We start from the raw sequence: 16905 nt of genomic DNA, 5'->3' as shown, positions 1-16905 counted from the left end.
ATCGAAAAAGTAGAAAATAAAACCGAACCTCTGTTATATTTTCTTCCCATGCTCAGTTTATTTAGTTTCTCGACTGTATTGGTTTAATATGTTAACTGTTTATCTTTTTAAACAGCCGTAATAACGAAAGTCACAATTACAATTTTCATAATGTGCTATTTGCAAGGTTTATAGAAATATGCATATTCTTGTGTGGTGGAGGGAATTCAGACTTCATGGTACTTCTTGGTATTTCTCTACTTGAACTTTCATTTCAGTACAAAATGTGTTCTGAACACTTACCATTGCCTACTCCTAGTGTTTGGATTTAAGTTAATTTAATCAGGTACTGTACTGTAATACTTGAATGTTTCTAGCTATGATACCCTTTTAAGCCAATATTGTACTCTTTACTACACTACTTTCATTTGATGACTTTAATGATCTGGTATTGAGGTTATTGATACAAAATATCACTGAACTAACAGATAATATTTTCCTCTAGGTCAAACACTAACATTGTGAGCTGCAATATTACATTGAAGAAAACATCAACGCATCAATAATCATTAAACCTAATTCTATCCCCAGTGTTCATTCTGAAATAGTCTATTCTGCACTGCGTATTAATAGTGGGTAATCTGCCATTAATAAATGTACTACCTTTGTATGCAGTACTTTTACATGGATAATTTGGCGTTGCCATTTTACAAAAGTAAAATATCTGAGTGCTTCTAATACCATCTACTACGCCCTTGAGCTTTTTCACCCATGGCGTTAACATTTTAACATCCCGTCTTTGCAGTTATTGGACAGGCGTTTAGCACCGACGCCTAAACGCAGGAACCGGTAGTCCTCCCGTCTCTCTGCGCATGCGCGACAGACATTGCTCTCCGTAGCCAGACAGCAGCAACTCGGAGAACCAACACCGGGGATGTGCTCTTCATTATTCCTCAAAACCAATATAAAGACTAAATCTCCACAAAATGAAGTTCCCCTACTCATAGATTCGTGAGAAGTAAGTATTATGCTCTTAAATTTGAGTTGCTTCGGTGTTTCACCGTCAGTGAGAAGCTAAAGTTTGCTAACCAGCTGGCCTGGTCACACTAAGCACAAAGAAGCTCCTTATTTATTGTGACTCCTGCTGATCGATTCAGCGATGTAATATTTTGATTCCCCACCACAGTCAGCGAAGTTCGTGTCTGCTCGCAGAAATAGCCCCGCTTCATTTATTAGGTCTGTGCTAGCGTGAGCTAGCTGTTGGTAAATTACAGCAGATTGAGACTGGATTGCTAGTCGGAAGGCTAACGTTATCTCGCTGCAGAATGGCTGTCCCAAAGTGGACCTACGTGCCTCATGAGGCTTAATTAACTGTGATCTGACACGTCCGGTGTTCTGGTTAATTCAGGGCGTTAGCTGAGGACAACCCGGCAGATCCACACGCTAGGTGTGACACGTCTGTAGAAAAAGTCAGATCATTATCGAGTCTGCCTTAATGAAGAGCCTCTGTTCCCCCTTACACTGCACTGCGTCCTCCTGAGGCAGACCGGGGGTAGACAAAAAAAACAGTACACCCACGTCAGTATGGAAGCCCTGGTCTGCATTTGCATTTGGATCAGATAGAAGAGCTAGGGGTTGTATTGGATTGCTGTTGAACACGCATTTGACTCTCTGGCAGACCGTTGCTGCCAATTCTCAGAAATGGACATGGGCCTAAAGCTAAAACCAAGCACAACAAAGCAGGTCAAAGTATTTACGTATTTGCAATGTATAATTATGTTTCAGAGGGAAACAACAATAGCAACAACAACAACAATTTGCAAGCAGTAAGACAGAGGTGCAGAGTGCCGGAAGGAATGTGTACATGACAGTATACACAGAAAAACCTTTCGAGATAAGATTCCTCCATTATGACGGTCACGTGGAAGTGAGCTAATGGTGAATCATGAACCGTCTGCAAAGCTGTGATGAATCTGCTAAGTAATATGTTGCAAAACCAAAGGAAGACATTAAGTGATCCTTTCCCTGCCTTCTTCTAATGGAAGAGACAGAATACAAATCTGCACCCAACACCACAACTAAGGGTTGAATGACCACTTGTTTTTAAAACAAAGGCTGCTGTATGATTTATTTTTATGTTGATTTGAAGTATTTGTATTTTAATCTGTCAGTGTTTATCTGTTATTTTTGTTAAACCCGATGTCACTTTTCACGTGTAAAAAGAAAAATCCATCTCTTTCACACAGTGAAGCTGAGAACTGATTAATAAAACCGGCATCAGAGCTGTACTCAGCCCACGTATCTGTATTGCAACTGAAAAAATGTAATCTGTGCACCCCTTCTGGGGTACGATCTTGATGGTTTTGAAAATAGGTGGGGTGCACACGGCCAGCTCTGACAGACGGTGGCAAAGTGGTTTCACTCCAGCGTAAGTGTCTGCCGGCGGCTGACTTGTGCCGCCTCTGTTTGCCCCCCAGTATGGTGAGGAGAAGGTGTCCCATGCTGCATTAGCGTCAGAGTGACATGCTGGCCTGTCTGCCGGCATCAGGTGACCCTACCGTCAGACTTCTCCCCCGCACGCAGATGAACACTGGACTTCAGAAATGTGAGTCCCTCTTCCGCCTTGTTGTGGCCATACGTGCTGTTCGGTTGTGATTATGGAACAAAACTTCCATTCGATGCTATTATAGTGTAAATGTAGTCTGACGGACAGCCCGGCTAATAAAACATCTTTAATAACTCCAGCTGTACTCTTTAAAACACAAACAACGTTGCCATATTTGTGCACATATACTAAAAAACTATCATTTCATTCTGTTTAAAGGTAGGTGCTTTTCTCCTTCCGACCAGAAACGTGGGCTTCTTCTTCTGGTCATGCATTGCTGGCTGGTGTGTGTGTTCAACTGTGCTTATTCCAAATGTCCACACAACGCCCTTAAAACCTGAGTAATATCTACCACAAAATGCTTAATCCAAACTGGTTCAGGATATACCAACTGAAGCCAAATCAAATTCAGAAGAACAGCAGAATGTTGTTGTGCATGTACTCGCTCGTTATTTCTGTTTGTCTGACCTCACCTTACACATGTTGCAGGGGAAACTACACAGAAGATGAGATCTGCCAGCTATCCAACCCCAGCAGAGTTGGATGCCTATGCTAAGAAAGTTGCCAACAGCCCTTTGACCATCCAGATCTTCCCCAACAGTGTCAAAGTACCTCAAAGGAAGCACATTCGCCGCACAGTCAACGGGCTCGACACATCCCTGTCCAGCCAGCGCCACAGTCCCTACCCGTCTCAGGTCAGCTCCAGTCGGGGTCTGCTGGCCGTTCTCCGTGTGCCCGCCAAAGGTGTCGTCAAAGAGTCGGACGGCAGCCGCACCAGGCACTTCCAGAAGGCCGCCATGAACCCTCACAGCGGGGCGTACGCCGCTCAAAGCACTTTAAATCTCTCTCAACCAGCCCCTCACCTACAAGGCCCGCCTCAGAAGCAGTGCATGGTTCACCCGCAGTCACTACAGCAAAGCATGCCTCATCCAATGACTCTACAGCAGCCTCAAACCATGCCACACCCGCAGGCTCTACAGCAGAGGAGCATGGCCCATTCGCAAGCTCTGCAGCGGCAGCAGAGTTTGTCCCAGGTCCTCACTCCAGAGCAGAGATTGACTCACCCGCAGAGCATACAGAGGCAGCAGAGTCTGCCTCACACCCAGCCGCAGCAGCACCAGATCCAGCCTCATCCCCCGGTCGGACCACAGCAGCATCTTTCTCACCTGCAGACGCTGAAGCACCCCCCGGCGCCTCCGCAGGCGTTACATGCACAGCAGGGAAGGACTCAAGACCTGCGCCACATGTCCGACGGAGCCCAGCTTCCGAGCATGCAGCACGCCCAGGGGCTAGGCGGCCCGCAGCCCGCCCCCCAGGCTGCAGGCACGGGACTTCCGACCGCGGCCAATAGCCTTCAGCAGCCCGCGCCGGGGGCGTACGGGCCCAGGAAGCCCCCAGATGCTGACGCCCCACCAAATGTAACTGTATCTACCTCCACCATCCCGCTGTCCATGGCGGCCAGCCTGCACCAGAACAGGGCGAGTGACCTGAGCAGCATCGTGCACCAAATCAACCAGCTGTGTCAGGCACGGGCCGGTATGGGCTCCACCTCCGTCTGCGAGGGCCAGATCGCCAACCCCAGCCCCATCAGCCGCAACCTGCTGATCAACGCCAGCTCCAGGGTGTCCTGTCACAACCCGCCCCTGGGCTCTGTGCCCAGCTGCCTCATGGTGGGACCCTCGGACAAAGCCTTGGCTCAGACTCCCAATGCTGCACTCCACTCTCTGCCCAGTTTAGCTGCTACTAATAGCATACCTGCCTTTCATGCAGACCCTGAGAAGGTACAACTGCAGCAGCAGCAGCAGCAGCAGCAGCTGCAGCAGCATTTACATCAGCAGAAACAACAACAACAACAATTGCAGCAGCAGCAGCAGCAGCAGCAACAACATTTACAACATCTGCAGCAGCTGCAGCAGCAGCAGCGCTCCTGGGCCCAGCATCAACTGGCCCACATGCAGCAGCCCCCCGAGGGGGCCCATCCCTGCAAGAACCCAAGGATGGAGCCTCCAACCGAGTGCGCTTTTCCCTCTCGAAACCTCAACCATTCCCACAAGCTCCCCAATGCCACACAGTCCTTCAACCTGAAGCACCCCTCAGAAAAAGGCCGGCCATCGTCCCCCGTTAACTGCCCAGTAGGTTCTATGCCTTACATTAATGGCCACTACATGCAGCCGCCGTGGGGCGGCATTCCCGCCACAGCGAGTAACACTGGATCCGGCCCTCAGGACCTCCCCGGATCGTTCCAGGGAGGGCAAGTCGCTGCCTCCGCGAACCGCATCCCGGGGGCAAAGTATCGGCCGGGCAAAGAGGGTCCTCCTGACCAGGCCAAGCTGATGCAGAACGTGGATTTCTTAGGAGGCGAATTCCAAATCCCCAGCTTTCAGGAGCAAAGCATGAGTGTGTTGGAGAAGATGCACAGGTCGGCCATGGGCCAAGTTCAGGAGCCCAATAATGGCGGCGGCGTTCACTCTCATCACCCGGGCTACCGTTAAAGCGTGCGCTTATCCCTCCCCAAACCCCGCCCCTTACTGTGTTTTGAGTGCTATCTCAAAAGCTACTTTCAGCTCCTGTAGTTTATACTTTTAGATCTTGCAAGTGATCAATTACACTTTAGTTGCTCCAGAGCTCGATATGTAGACCCCATCAGGTTGTGATGTTTCAAAGTATTGCTCAGGTCTTAAGCCATGTCGTACCTTTGTTGCAGATGACGTTTTTTTTTTTTTTTTTCAGATTGTTGTCCACTGTAGAGCAGAATTCCTCTTTCTCATTACTAGCATGGATGTGCTGCTCTTTGTTTAAGTATACATTATGTTCTAAAATATTCATTTGCAGATGAGAATTTGCTTGCCACATGGCTTTTTCCTAGGTTAATGTGTAAAAATGTATTTTTAATTTTTTTTTTTGCATTTGTGGCCTTACAACTGCCCAAAGGCAAGATATTAGGATATCCTTGTGTGGTGTTTTTTTGTTCGTTGCTATTATTTATCCTCTTGTGATCCATTTAAATAAGAAAGTTACATGTATATGCAATTAATAAGACTGTTGATAAGGCTTTGGTCCTAAAGGCTCCCTCTCGTGTTTGAGGTTTACACTTACATGGGGCCCGGCTCCTTTATCAGGAATACAACATGGCTTCTGAACTGCACCATTTTTGTCTGCATGGTTCAATGGGTGACTAATCTGATAAAAAGAATGTGACATGGCTAATGCTCGCATAAAGACAGTAACCTTCTTCCTGTTGTTTACTCTTGGTTCGGTAAGTGGGCCCTCGTGTGAGAGTGTTATATCTTAAGAATGGTGTTGGAAGAACCTGTTTTACCGGCCCTATCTGTTTCTATAAACGATCCTACTCGAACTGTAGAAATTCTTTCTCATCTGGCGAGAGAAGCACAAACTCCATGAGCCCCGGTTTGTCCGTATCCAACACGAACCAGAATCACTTAGCGTGACGTACCTACGTCAGCATGTGAAAAGTAAATTGATCACTTGCAAGCACGCGAGTACTCGAAATAGTGGGAGCCGGGAAGACGCTTTCCCCTGAAGTGGTGTGGACACGCTGCCTCCTGGTCCTCAGCCCTGCCGTGTGCCGTGGCTTTGCTACCTATAAAGACAAAGTGAGGACATTTAAAGCACGAAGCTCTTCAGGTTGATGTCGTCTGGGCCTCCTCAGGCCTTCTGGGGAGGGGGGGGGGGCTTAAATGTCACAGTAGATATCCTTTACTTAACACTTACCTTAACTGACTTCCTTTTCTAGGATCCCAACTTGTGAGGGGCTTCGTTGTGAGAGAGAACAACGTGTTTATTTCTTTCCCTGGAGCTTATTTGGCATTTAATGTGTATAGGCAACGGATGGGGAATAATGTCTTGAATTTAAACATTAAGGTAATCATGCTACTCATACTTGATAAATCACCCATCCTACTGTCTCAAATGTTGCCTATCAAGGATTTTAAAATATGAATAGTGTTTAGCAGAATGACTGGGTATGTAGATATGGGTTGTAGCAGTTATTTTAAAAGTATTTGTACTGTTTTTATTTTTAGTTATGCTTAATAAATACCCTGATATAGTTTAATTTATTATTTTTGGACCACTGTGTCCTGAAGCCATAGGTGTTTCCACATTAGGTGCCATTGGTGGGTCACACAGACGCAGTGTGAACTGAGTGGTCTGTCCTCTGGACGTCTAATAAGAGCTTTGCTCTGTTACTCGGACGTCTCTCACAGCGCTGAGCGTTCTTCTTCTTGCTCCTCCCTTCTCTGAGTTGTCCTTGGAAACACCGCGCAGGCTAAAGGGAGGCAGAGCGGCGAGGACGATGCCCAGACAGAGTGAGCGTGGGTGCAAGGTGTAGATTTTCTGGATTTTGGTCTTTATACCTAATGGCAGTTTTCTTTTGTTTTGGTTTCCTGGCTCTTGTTTTTGACGTGCCTGCCCCTAAAGCTGCTATAGACTTTTAAAACTTAACATACACTAGTCTAATTTGTGTAAGCGTGTGTGTGAATACTAATGATGTATGAGCTCTATCAGTGAAAATAAGTTCCTATTTATGTGGTGAAAATCACCACCACTCAAATGCTGGAGAATTTTGTCTATACTTTATTCCAAATATACCTAATAACTGACCAGTATTTGGAACGGCCAAGTGATTTTCAGCAGTTGGTGTGTGATAAATCGACACTAATCAATCCGACAGACCTGTCCGGTTTATTTTTGAACTGCCTCTTTACAACCCGACAGTCAGGTTCTACACTTTCATATGAAGTGCCTCCACTGGTGGGTGGGTGTGTGTGGCGTGGGTACTTGCACACAGGTGTGTGCGCCGGTAAAAACGTGCACAGAGTTAATCTCTGACGGGGGACCAAGCTACTTAGTTATAACTACTGATACTGTGTAATGGACTTGAAGTCCTGAAGTGTGCCACGCCGGGACGTGTGAACTGTTTGCTGCTGACTCACCGACCAAAGCGACCAGGCGTGACCTCTGTAACCACCCCGGCAAGCTTGTATCGGTGACGTAAAGAGAGTCGCTGCCCTCGGTTGTCACGGTTACATCAAATCTTGTGAAGTAAAAGTGAAAAGATGTGAACGGAGCGTTAAAAAAAAAAAAAGAGAGAAATCTAGAGTGTGGTTCCTGTCTGCACAGCTCACCCCCAATTTGGTTTGGGCCAAGCAAGGGTCAGATGTTCTAAACGGGCCTTTTGTATGTGTTGTGGTTCCATGTGACAATGTCGTCGTCATCATGCAGAAATGTCACAGTACACGTGGACGTGCACTGTAAAGTCTATCCAGCTGTCTGATGGCATTACGTATTGGGACGACTCTAGATTTCCTTTTACTCTGATCTGATTGTCTTTGATTCATTGAAGATGTATCATGTTGTGAACGGTGGTGGAGGGGGGCTTACTTTCTCTACTTTGTGAAAATGTGATATTCCAGTTTTGCCTAACCTTCAGGAATAAAAATGTCTTGCACAAACATTCCCCCTAACCAAAATAAAGTTTGCAAACACGGAGCTTTTTTATGAGAGACTGTCTTTGTTATGAACATTTGTGTTATTTATATAAACATTTGCTTATCAATCAGCCAGCTAATTACTTCAATTATAAACAAGCTCATTACTATTTAGATAGTTATAATTCTAATATATATATATATGCATATGCAAGCTAAATCTGAAAGTTGATACTTTTGAACTGGAGGGTGTTGGATCTGAATGTTCTGCTGGACCTTGACTCCAGGGTGCTTTGGCTGGCTATCTACACCGGGTCCCATCCAGGACTATGGTTAGTTTGTCGGCTCAGTAGTGCCACCTGGAGTTCGGTCGGGGAAGGTGTGACTTCATGCTCTCCCCAGGGTCTTACTCCTGGACATTTGCAGCATTGGACCTCCATTGCAAACTTTGAAATATTCTAAAAATCATCAGTAGAATTACCTGGTCAGTCTGCACTTTTGCTATTTAACTGACAAAAAAATACTTTGTGTATGACATCATTCACAGTGAGGTCATTGGTAAATTATAAAGATAGTTTCTTTGTCATCTTGGCCCAACTGAGCATTTAAAGGTTGAATCCCGGTATTCAAAATGTGCTCTCAGGTTCAATATTAACACTGGCTCAATTGTATCAAGCTAAAGACTTTAACACCTGTGCAGACTAAACCACATCAGGTCGTCCTGTACTATTGGTTATTTCTTTTTACGTTCATTTCATTACTCTGTAGTACTTTTAACTTAGTTTACACTTTGTTCTGCACATTTTGTATGCATCACATTTTTTCCTTTCTGTGGACCCCAGGAAGATCAGTGGGGATCCAGTTAATATACTAAACTCTGACGTTCTCTTCACTACCATGCGTCTAAATTCAATGGACAGCTCGAGAGCCGGGTTCAAACCAACGTATCGGAGTATGATCTGAATACATAATCGCTTCCCTGAAAGGTTTTCTTAGGTGTTCTTTTTAAAGTCATTTGGTGTTTGAGATTCAATAATAAAAAATATATAACTTAGCAAACAAATGACTTTTAACACATGGCTCAATCAGAAAGCGCAGAACCTCTTCAGGTTTGATTGCGGTTTGTTGTATTAATGTCACTCAAAGATGTATTTGATCTCATTCCTAAAGACCTACTGAAAGTGGTTTCAAACTGACTTAAAGATATAATATTCTATGGTAATACTAGCAAGATTTAAACAATTACAAGTTTTGCTATTTAAATTTAGTTATCTTTTAAAACTTCCTCAGGGGAGAGCAACAAGGCAGCACCCGACTACTAGAGATGATGCAGTCACTTACAGTGATGCCAAGCAATGTGATTGAAGAGAGTAACGCGTGATTGGTCAGTTTAACAACAGGCTCACAAAATAATGAACAAACCAATTTGATGTTTCTGTAAGACTTACCACTGTATTGATTATGTACATTAAGATGGATAACAATCAGAAAAATATGTTGTAATACATGACTAGAATATGAACATGAAAACTATTTACGTTATGAACAAATCGTTCACAAATCACACAGATTCTTTACAGATAAATTCTCTCTTCAAGTAATTGAATACATTGCTGTAAACACCACAGCACTCGAGTGAAGTTTATTTACGATGCAATACAGCTGCACCTTTTTTTACAGATATATGCACAGTGTAAACAGCTGTTGTTCAAACAACAGTTTAACCAGCGTGTAGATGAGCCTGTTGAGCTGAGCACTGACGTCTTGTTGAGCTGGACTTTGCACTTATCCATCGGTAGCCTCTGGATCACAACAACATCAACCAGATGTTCTCTCTTTGTGCTGCAGTGGAGGCAGATGCTCCAGTGAGCTCTGTACAGCTGGTTGAACTGCTTCTCATGCTCCTCCACTTCATTCCAGGCTTCAAGGACCGTGTTCCTCTGCTCAGCGGAAAGAGTCAGCTTGTCCTCTGTCGGGGGGATTTATAGCACAGCAAAACTTTTCCAGCCTTTGGAAGCCCTGAAGCAGGTTTTGGGCTGTTGACAAGTTGCCATGTAAATGCAGTGAGTTCAAATTAACACATTGCTCAGCAATCAATGCATCGCATTTTGTTCTACCAGATTTACATATACTCACAGAGACCAGAGGGTGAACGCTGGGAGTGAGCCTCCTCGTCGCTCTGGTACGCCTCTGGATCTGGATCATGGCTGCCCATGCTGAACCTCCTCCTTACCTGTGCTCCATCTGAACGGGTATCCAACCCCAGCAGCTCGTCAGAAGGGATATTGGCAGGGCCCCGGACGTTGTCGTCCACAGTCTCTCCGAATAGAATCAGCAGGTGTTGAGGCGCTTCTGTAGTTCCGTCCTTTGGCGGCAAACACGGCGTCTGAGATCATGTTTGTATTCCACCAAGCAATGGCACTCATCAGGTGAACTTGAGTGGGCCGTACAGCACAATGGGGACCTGAGGAGAGGATCAACTTTGTCTTAATAACTCCACAAGTACACAGCTGGTACACATCCTGGTATAACCTTCAATAAATATATATGATGCTGGCTAAGTATAAGCTAGTAAAATGTGCGTCACACCATATCACGCCACTCTTAAACCCCTTTACCTGCAGGGGGCTGAACTTAGTCTGCATTCATTTCCTTCAACAATTATTCGTATCGTGAACAATTTACACATACCACATGTCACTCACACAGTTACAGTTTCACGATAGGTGCTGCTGGAGGACCCAAATGCAGAGACACAGTGGAACAGAGGGATGAGTAATAGTGTTTGATAATAAACAAGGAAGTCCAACAACACATAACACATCACAGACCACCCGACAATAGCATACATTGCACCAAGCATGAGGTGAGGGAGGATCTCTTAACTGTCAACTAATCATCACTACAAACTGTCTATATAACTAGATTTAATGTTTGAGGGCAGCCTTCAGAAGGCTTGACTCCAAGGAGCACATTAACCTTCTTCTCTGATCCTAGAACATATAACTGACATTTTTCATTCAACATGTTATCAGGGGAGAGCGCGAACGCAGTCCCCCACTACCAGAAATTATGCAATCGAGATTCCCACATTTGGGGAATTCGCAGAGGTCAGCTCAACCGGAGTGCAATGGCTAAGCCTCGCCCTGGGTGAACCACCTTCTTGATCATGGTATCTCCCTTGCCAGGTAAGTATGAGTTGTACACATCAGAGTCAGGGAAGTCTTTCACACACATACCAAGCTGACCGATGGTGCTGTCCATCAAGACATCACCAAGAAAACAGACAGAGGAGCTGCAAACCTACAGGAGGTTCATGTAGAGAAAAGTCATAGTCACCAGGGATGAAGATTATATACATTTTACTTGACACGTTATGCTCTTATTTCCCACAATGCATGGCTGTATTTTCACAACAAAAGCCAACCTAAAATCGCCAGCTGCATCTATTCATCTCCAACAAATGAGTGACTAGTCATCAGAAGGTTCACATGAGACAAAGCTAAACACAACTGCAATAAAAAGTTATTTGTTCCCTGTCTGGAATTCAAAGGAAAGAATAAAATAACGTAACAAATTTGGTTCTTTCATTTCAACCACTTCCTGTTTCTTTGTTTACTACTAGTGCTCTAGCGACACACTGCCATCTATTGGTCTGGAGTGGTAATAACACTACATGTTTAGCAAATATAAAAAATACAATTTAACTAGAGCTCGACTTTATTGCAGTTGTGTTGCATTAGATATAGCTCTGCTGAAGAAATGACAACTGATTGAAGATACAGCAACGTAGCGTGGTAACAGCAATAACAATGAGCGCTCCTATGTCTCCTCTCTCCCCCCACCTTTTCTGTCTAGCTAGGATTTTCAATTTCAGGGTCAGTCCACAGTAGTGCAAAGTCTACAGTGACTGTAGACACTTACGGGTTACGATTGGTCAACCTGACTATAGACTTCCAATCAGATCACAGGAGCCGACTGTAGACGACCAATCAGATTACCGGTGGCCAATGTGGACGACGAATCAGACCTTTACCCAAACAGTAAGGCACGAACAGTTACCCAACGATTTGAATTGATGTATGAAAGTATGTTTACAATAACTACGAATTCAGATCTTACTTCAATCAAACTTCTAACTTTGTTTATAGATATCAATGCAACAAACAAGTGGAACAAAGCACAGAACATTTACTATAGAAGACTTCTTTTGGACAGATTTGGGGGGGTGCACCGTTCCTGGAGGTACTGCAATACCAGGTCGATGCGTGGAGTGGACGGAGCAAGCCCCTATTCCATCTCCCTATTCCAAAAATCAATTTAATATATGGTCCCCGGGTAGGGGACGTATCAGATATTAAACTGATAAGAACAGATACTACACTTGATCTTAGCCAAAAGGCCGAGAAGCGATAACGTCATCACGGCGGAGATGAGCAAGTCATTCCCCTCACTGGCACTCTCACGGATGGTTAGCGAACTGATCTACAACTTAATTCATCACCAAATAAAACAACAAGAGTCTATAATAGTGAAAATGTACCACTGGTGCGATTTTGTTTGCGACGTTCAGGTTAAACTTGTGTTTGGAAATGACTCTCCATGTTTACTTCCGGGCACGTGGTATGCTTTAGTCCAATGAGAAGTGACGTTACAACACGGATAAATATCATGTCCAACTAGCAGACACAATTAAATATAGATTATCCTTATACAAGTATCAGTGTATGCTTTCCTAAACGGCGCGTAACGAACCTCGTCAGTTCGAAAGATAAATGGTGTAACGCTTCAAAACTCCCTTGCTGGTCACCAACACAGCTGTCTCTAGTGGGGGGAGAGCTAACAGCACATGTCACGTCTCGTGCCTCACACCGATGATAAAACCCTCCGTAACTCAGAGTAAAACAGAAAGTCTGACACCACCAGGGAGAGAAGGCCGGCACTCAGACGCGTGGTTAACATTACACTTGCACACGGAGTTGTTATAAGCCGCTGTAATAGCAGGATAAATGCGGAGTAATAGATGCGAGTCCCACTACCTCGACGGGAAATCAACGCTGTAATAAGGCAAACAAAGTCAGCGGTGTCCACAACACCAGCACACACGTAACGTTAGCAAATTAGGTTTGAGTAAAGTGACATTATTAACCTTCATTATCTTCCCATGTAACTACTGCATTGGTCTGTTAGTTTAACAGGTATAATTGACTAGTACAGTGTTATTGTGACGGTAACGTGGAGCCGAGTCCTGGCGTTTCGTTAACAGTCCGTTATTTCAGTTATTTCAGCTTAAAGTCAGTCTAGACCAACGTTACACCAAAGACAAGGCGCCCCTTGACCAATATGAGTGTTGCCACGACTCAGTTTTCATTCCGCAGAGTTAAAACAAAAGACCATTTAGTTTGATATGCTAACTAGCAGCTAGCATTAGTTCAGCTAACTGTTAGCTAGCTTAATCAAAGAACAGGTGGTGCCGTAAAATACCCTTTAAAAGACCAGAACAAGTTGGTTTCCGTAGAATTGATACCTTAATAGTGTACAGGCTATTATTCCTACAAGAATTGTCTATTTCTTTAGTCAAAGGGAACTTACTGAAAGTTGTCTTCGGTAGATGCTGGTGGGCGAGGTGTTCCAGTGGGAGACAGCAGAGGTGTGTTCGCTGCATTTGACCGTGTGCTGAACGAGCTTTAGCTGTTAGCAGCTAGCTTTAGCCCAACTTTCTAAACACACTTTTTTTGTCAAGTGCGACATTGGACATACAACGTTTTGCTGTTAGGAAATCCGACATACCATTTTACTCACATATAAGTGGTTATGAAAAATAAAATGAATGCACACACAAGATTCAGAACAGACAACAAATATAAGAGAGTTATTGCCTAAAACATAAGACTGTGCTTGATTCCATCTTTCTCTCTAAATGCCCCCCGTCAATATGTATCCTTCTTTATCCAAAAAGCTACAGGGCCATTTGTCTTTTTTGAGACCCTAATGTCAAAAGCTACACATTCAAGCAGAATTCTGTTTAAACATTTTTAATCTCTTTGTAGTTTTGTGAGTTTTTAGTTGAAGTAGCATCTGGAGACAATACATCTTCTTTTCAGTCCAAATTTGAATCCCATTGTTTGCTTCTTGCTCGTTTTGGTCATATTACTTTGACATTTTTCTCTTTGTGGGCATTGTTTGTGTATCTTTTTGGTGTTGCTCCTTCTCTCTGGGCATTTTCTAATGGCCATTTTCTGATGGCCGGTTGCTTGCTGCCAGAGGATTTGCTGGAGTTTGAGCTGAAGGAGTTTATGGTGAGTCTGAATGAATTCAATTCGACATGGCGGCATCAAACAAATAACATATAATTTCTTTTGAGTTACTTTTATTTTTTCAACATGGGCTCCTAAAATAAATTTACTGTATCCATTAATTCTGACATCTTCATTAGCATATTCTTGCTGTTCACAGCAAACCTCTATTCCACTGCACAAACATACTTTTAATGAGACATGTTGCACCATTTAAGACTAACATGACCATATATAACAGCGCCACATAATCAATTGTTGACATTTTTGTTTTTTAAATAAAAGTGCTGTCTTTCTACTTGCCTGTGAACTCTGGGCTTTTTTTCCATCTAAATATCACAATTAGAAACATGACTGCAAGATGGTTGGATGCAGAATTTCTAATGTTGTTAGTAGCTTCTTAAATCCATTTCATTTTGTGGCATCAAAACTAATGTGAAAGGCGATCTTGCTTCAAAATGCCATCTCTAGAAGACAAATGAGTTGGTCTTCTAGAATTACCATGCAAAGAAGAGTGTTCTATATATACAGTGAGGAAAATAAGTATTTGAACACCCTGCTATTTTGCAAGTTCTCTTACTTAGAAATCATGGAGGGGTCTGTAATTGTCATCGTAGGTGCATGTCCACTGTGAGAGACATAATCTAAAAAAAAATCCAGAAATCACAATGTATGATGATAACTATTTATTTGTATGATACAGCTGCATACGAGTATGTTTTCCTCACTGTATATGTCCCATTCGCACCTGTACCAAAAGCTAAAAAAACAGACTATTGTGATTTAAACAGCATGCTTTTTGACCTGCGCAGCTTTACTCGTCTTTACGGTAGTGGTTTAAAGCACAGACCAATTGCCTTCGAGTTAAACTATCTGGACCAATTGAGTATATGCATTATAGGCCGGATTATTACAAAGGTAGATTTGTGTCTTTATTTTGCAAACAAAAAAATGTCTCAAGAGCAAATTTACCATCCCATACCAAATTTCTTTGTTAAGCGCTTTACAACAACCAAGGTTGACCAAAGTGCTGTACAGAAAAATAGATATAAACACTACAATTAGTAACCACACAATAAAGCATGAAAAGTAACTAATTATGTCAAGTAGGCCAAAATAAAGTCGACATCTCACTAGGGGTCAAAGGCCAAAGAGAAAAAATGGGTTTTAAGAATGGTTTTAAAAACAGATAAAGAAGAGGCCTGCTTAACATGCAGCGGCAAATCGTTCCACAATTTAGGGGTAGACGCAGCAAAGGCACGGTCCCCTCTGAGCTTACGCTTAGTTTTAATGCACCATCGGGAGCTGATCATCTGACCTGAGAGAGCGGACGGTTTTATAAGAATGTAAAAGCTCAGAGAGGTATGGCAGGGCAAGACCATTTAGGGATTTAAAAACAAATAACAGGATCTTAAAACGGATCCTAAATTGAACGGGCAGCCAGTGTAATGAAGCTAAAATAGGTGAAATGTATGGAATGCCGTTTTAGTCAAAATTAAATAAATGACCAAATACACGGTAATGCATAATGACACTGCATTTCATGATAAATAAATGAATAAATACACGGTAATGCATAATGACACGGTACTCGGTAATGCATAATGACACGGTACTCGGTAATGCATAATGACACGGTACTCGGTAATGCATAATGGCACGGTACTCGGTAATGCATAATGACACGGTACTCGGTAATGCATAATGACACGGTACTCGGTAATGCATAATGGCACGGTACTCGGTAATGCATAATGACACGGTACTCGGTAATGCATAATGGCACTGCATTTCATTTCACGTTCTTATATGCAAATCAGGGGGCGTGGCTATCTATCACATTCAGAACAGACAACGGAGACGTGTGCAAAAAGGGCTGGCTAAGGCAGTGTTTCTCAACTGGTGGGCCGTTTGTCTAGAGCTGCCGAAGTCGGAACCGCAAGCCCTAGTACTTCCAGAAAACCCTCAATATGTGTCAAAATAGTATCTGCAGATAACCCATGTTGATCGATTTGATCCGCTAATGCTAGCATGCTATCTCGGAGCCCACCGATGTCTTCCATTATGTCAACACTCTCACGTCCCTTAGCCCAGTAGTTCTCAACTTGTCTGGCTCCGGGACCCACCTTTACCCCTTAATGACAAGCGGCGACCCAATTCGATCGGGGGGGGGGGGGGGGGGGGTGGGGGTGCTTCCGCGTTCGCTAGCGGTGTCGACGGCACACGGCTCTGTCGTCTGTTCTGAATGTGATAGATAGCCACGCCCCCTGATTTGCATATAAGAACGTGAAATGAAATACTGGGTCATTATGCATTACGGTGCCATTATGCATTACCGTGTTTTTATTCATTTATTTATTATGAAATGCAGTGTCATTATGCATTACCGTGTTTTTATTCATTTATTTATTATGAAATGCAGTGTCATTATGCATTACCGTGTATTTGTTCATTTATTTAATTTTGACTAAAACGGCATTCCATAGAAATGTGCTTGTGTTTACGTATGCCCATTAAAAGACATGCTGCTGCATTTTGTACCATCTGGAGACAGGTGATGGATGACCCACCAACC

The 16905-nt window shown here is 43.6% G+C and overlaps 1 protein-coding gene, 1 long non-coding RNA gene and 2 other non-coding genes across 5 annotated transcripts; 1 reads left to right on the top strand and 3 right to left on the bottom strand.

Moving 5' to 3' along the window:
- Nucleotides 1-840: 840 nt before the first annotated feature.
- On the top strand, nt 841-8095 carry LOC119217746 (protein FAM222B-like). Its single transcript, XM_037471637.2, has 3 exons — nt 841-997; nt 2457-2584; nt 3074-8095. The coding sequence occupies exons 2-3, from the start codon at nt 2503-2505 to the stop codon at nt 5074-5076; spliced, it is 2085 nt and encodes a 694-aa protein (XP_037327534.2). The 5' UTR covers nt 841-997; nt 2457-2502; the 3' UTR covers nt 5077-8095.
- Nucleotides 8096-9715: 1620 nt separating this feature from the next.
- Nucleotides 9716-13776, bottom strand: LOC119217915 (uncharacterized). Of its 2 annotated transcripts, none has more exons than XR_009955987.1 (3): nt 13627-13776; nt 10171-10498; nt 9716-10070 (listed from the first exon to the last, which is right to left on the bottom strand). It is a non-coding gene; the product is annotated as an uncharacterized LOC119217915 (long non-coding RNA). The 2 variants fall into 2 exon arrangements; XR_005120316.2 differs by lacking the exon at nt 13627-13776 and adding an exon at nt 11274-11656.
- On the bottom strand, nt 11067-11230 carry LOC119223564 (U1 spliceosomal RNA). Its single transcript, XR_005120941.1, has one exon. It is a non-coding gene; the product is annotated as a U1 spliceosomal RNA (small nuclear RNA).
- Nucleotides 12258-12448, bottom strand: LOC134127060 (U2 spliceosomal RNA). Its single transcript, XR_009955993.1, has one exon. It is a non-coding gene; the product is annotated as a U2 spliceosomal RNA (small nuclear RNA).
- Nucleotides 13777-16905: the final 3129 nt, after the last annotated feature.

Source organism: Pungitius pungitius, chromosome 3 (assembly GCF_949316345.1).
Source record: "Pungitius pungitius chromosome 3, fPunPun2.1, whole genome shotgun sequence".
Taxonomy (NCBI): Eukaryota; Metazoa; Chordata; class Actinopteri; order Perciformes; family Gasterosteidae; genus Pungitius; species Pungitius pungitius.
The sequence above is the reverse complement of the archived record's forward strand: the minus strand, read 5'-3'. Positions and strand labels throughout refer to the sequence as shown.

What these genes read in the sequence shown, in the direction of transcription:
- LOC119217746 (XM_037471637.2), top strand. Translation starts at nt 2,503, where the DNA reads ATGCTGGCCTGTCTGCCGGCATCAGGTGACCCTACCGTCAGACTTCTC. An exon ending in GAACACTGGACTTCAGAAAT is followed by an intron (nt 2,585 to 3,073) that starts GTGAGTCCCTCT and finishes CACATGTTGCAG; the next exon opens with GGGAAACTACACAGAAGATG.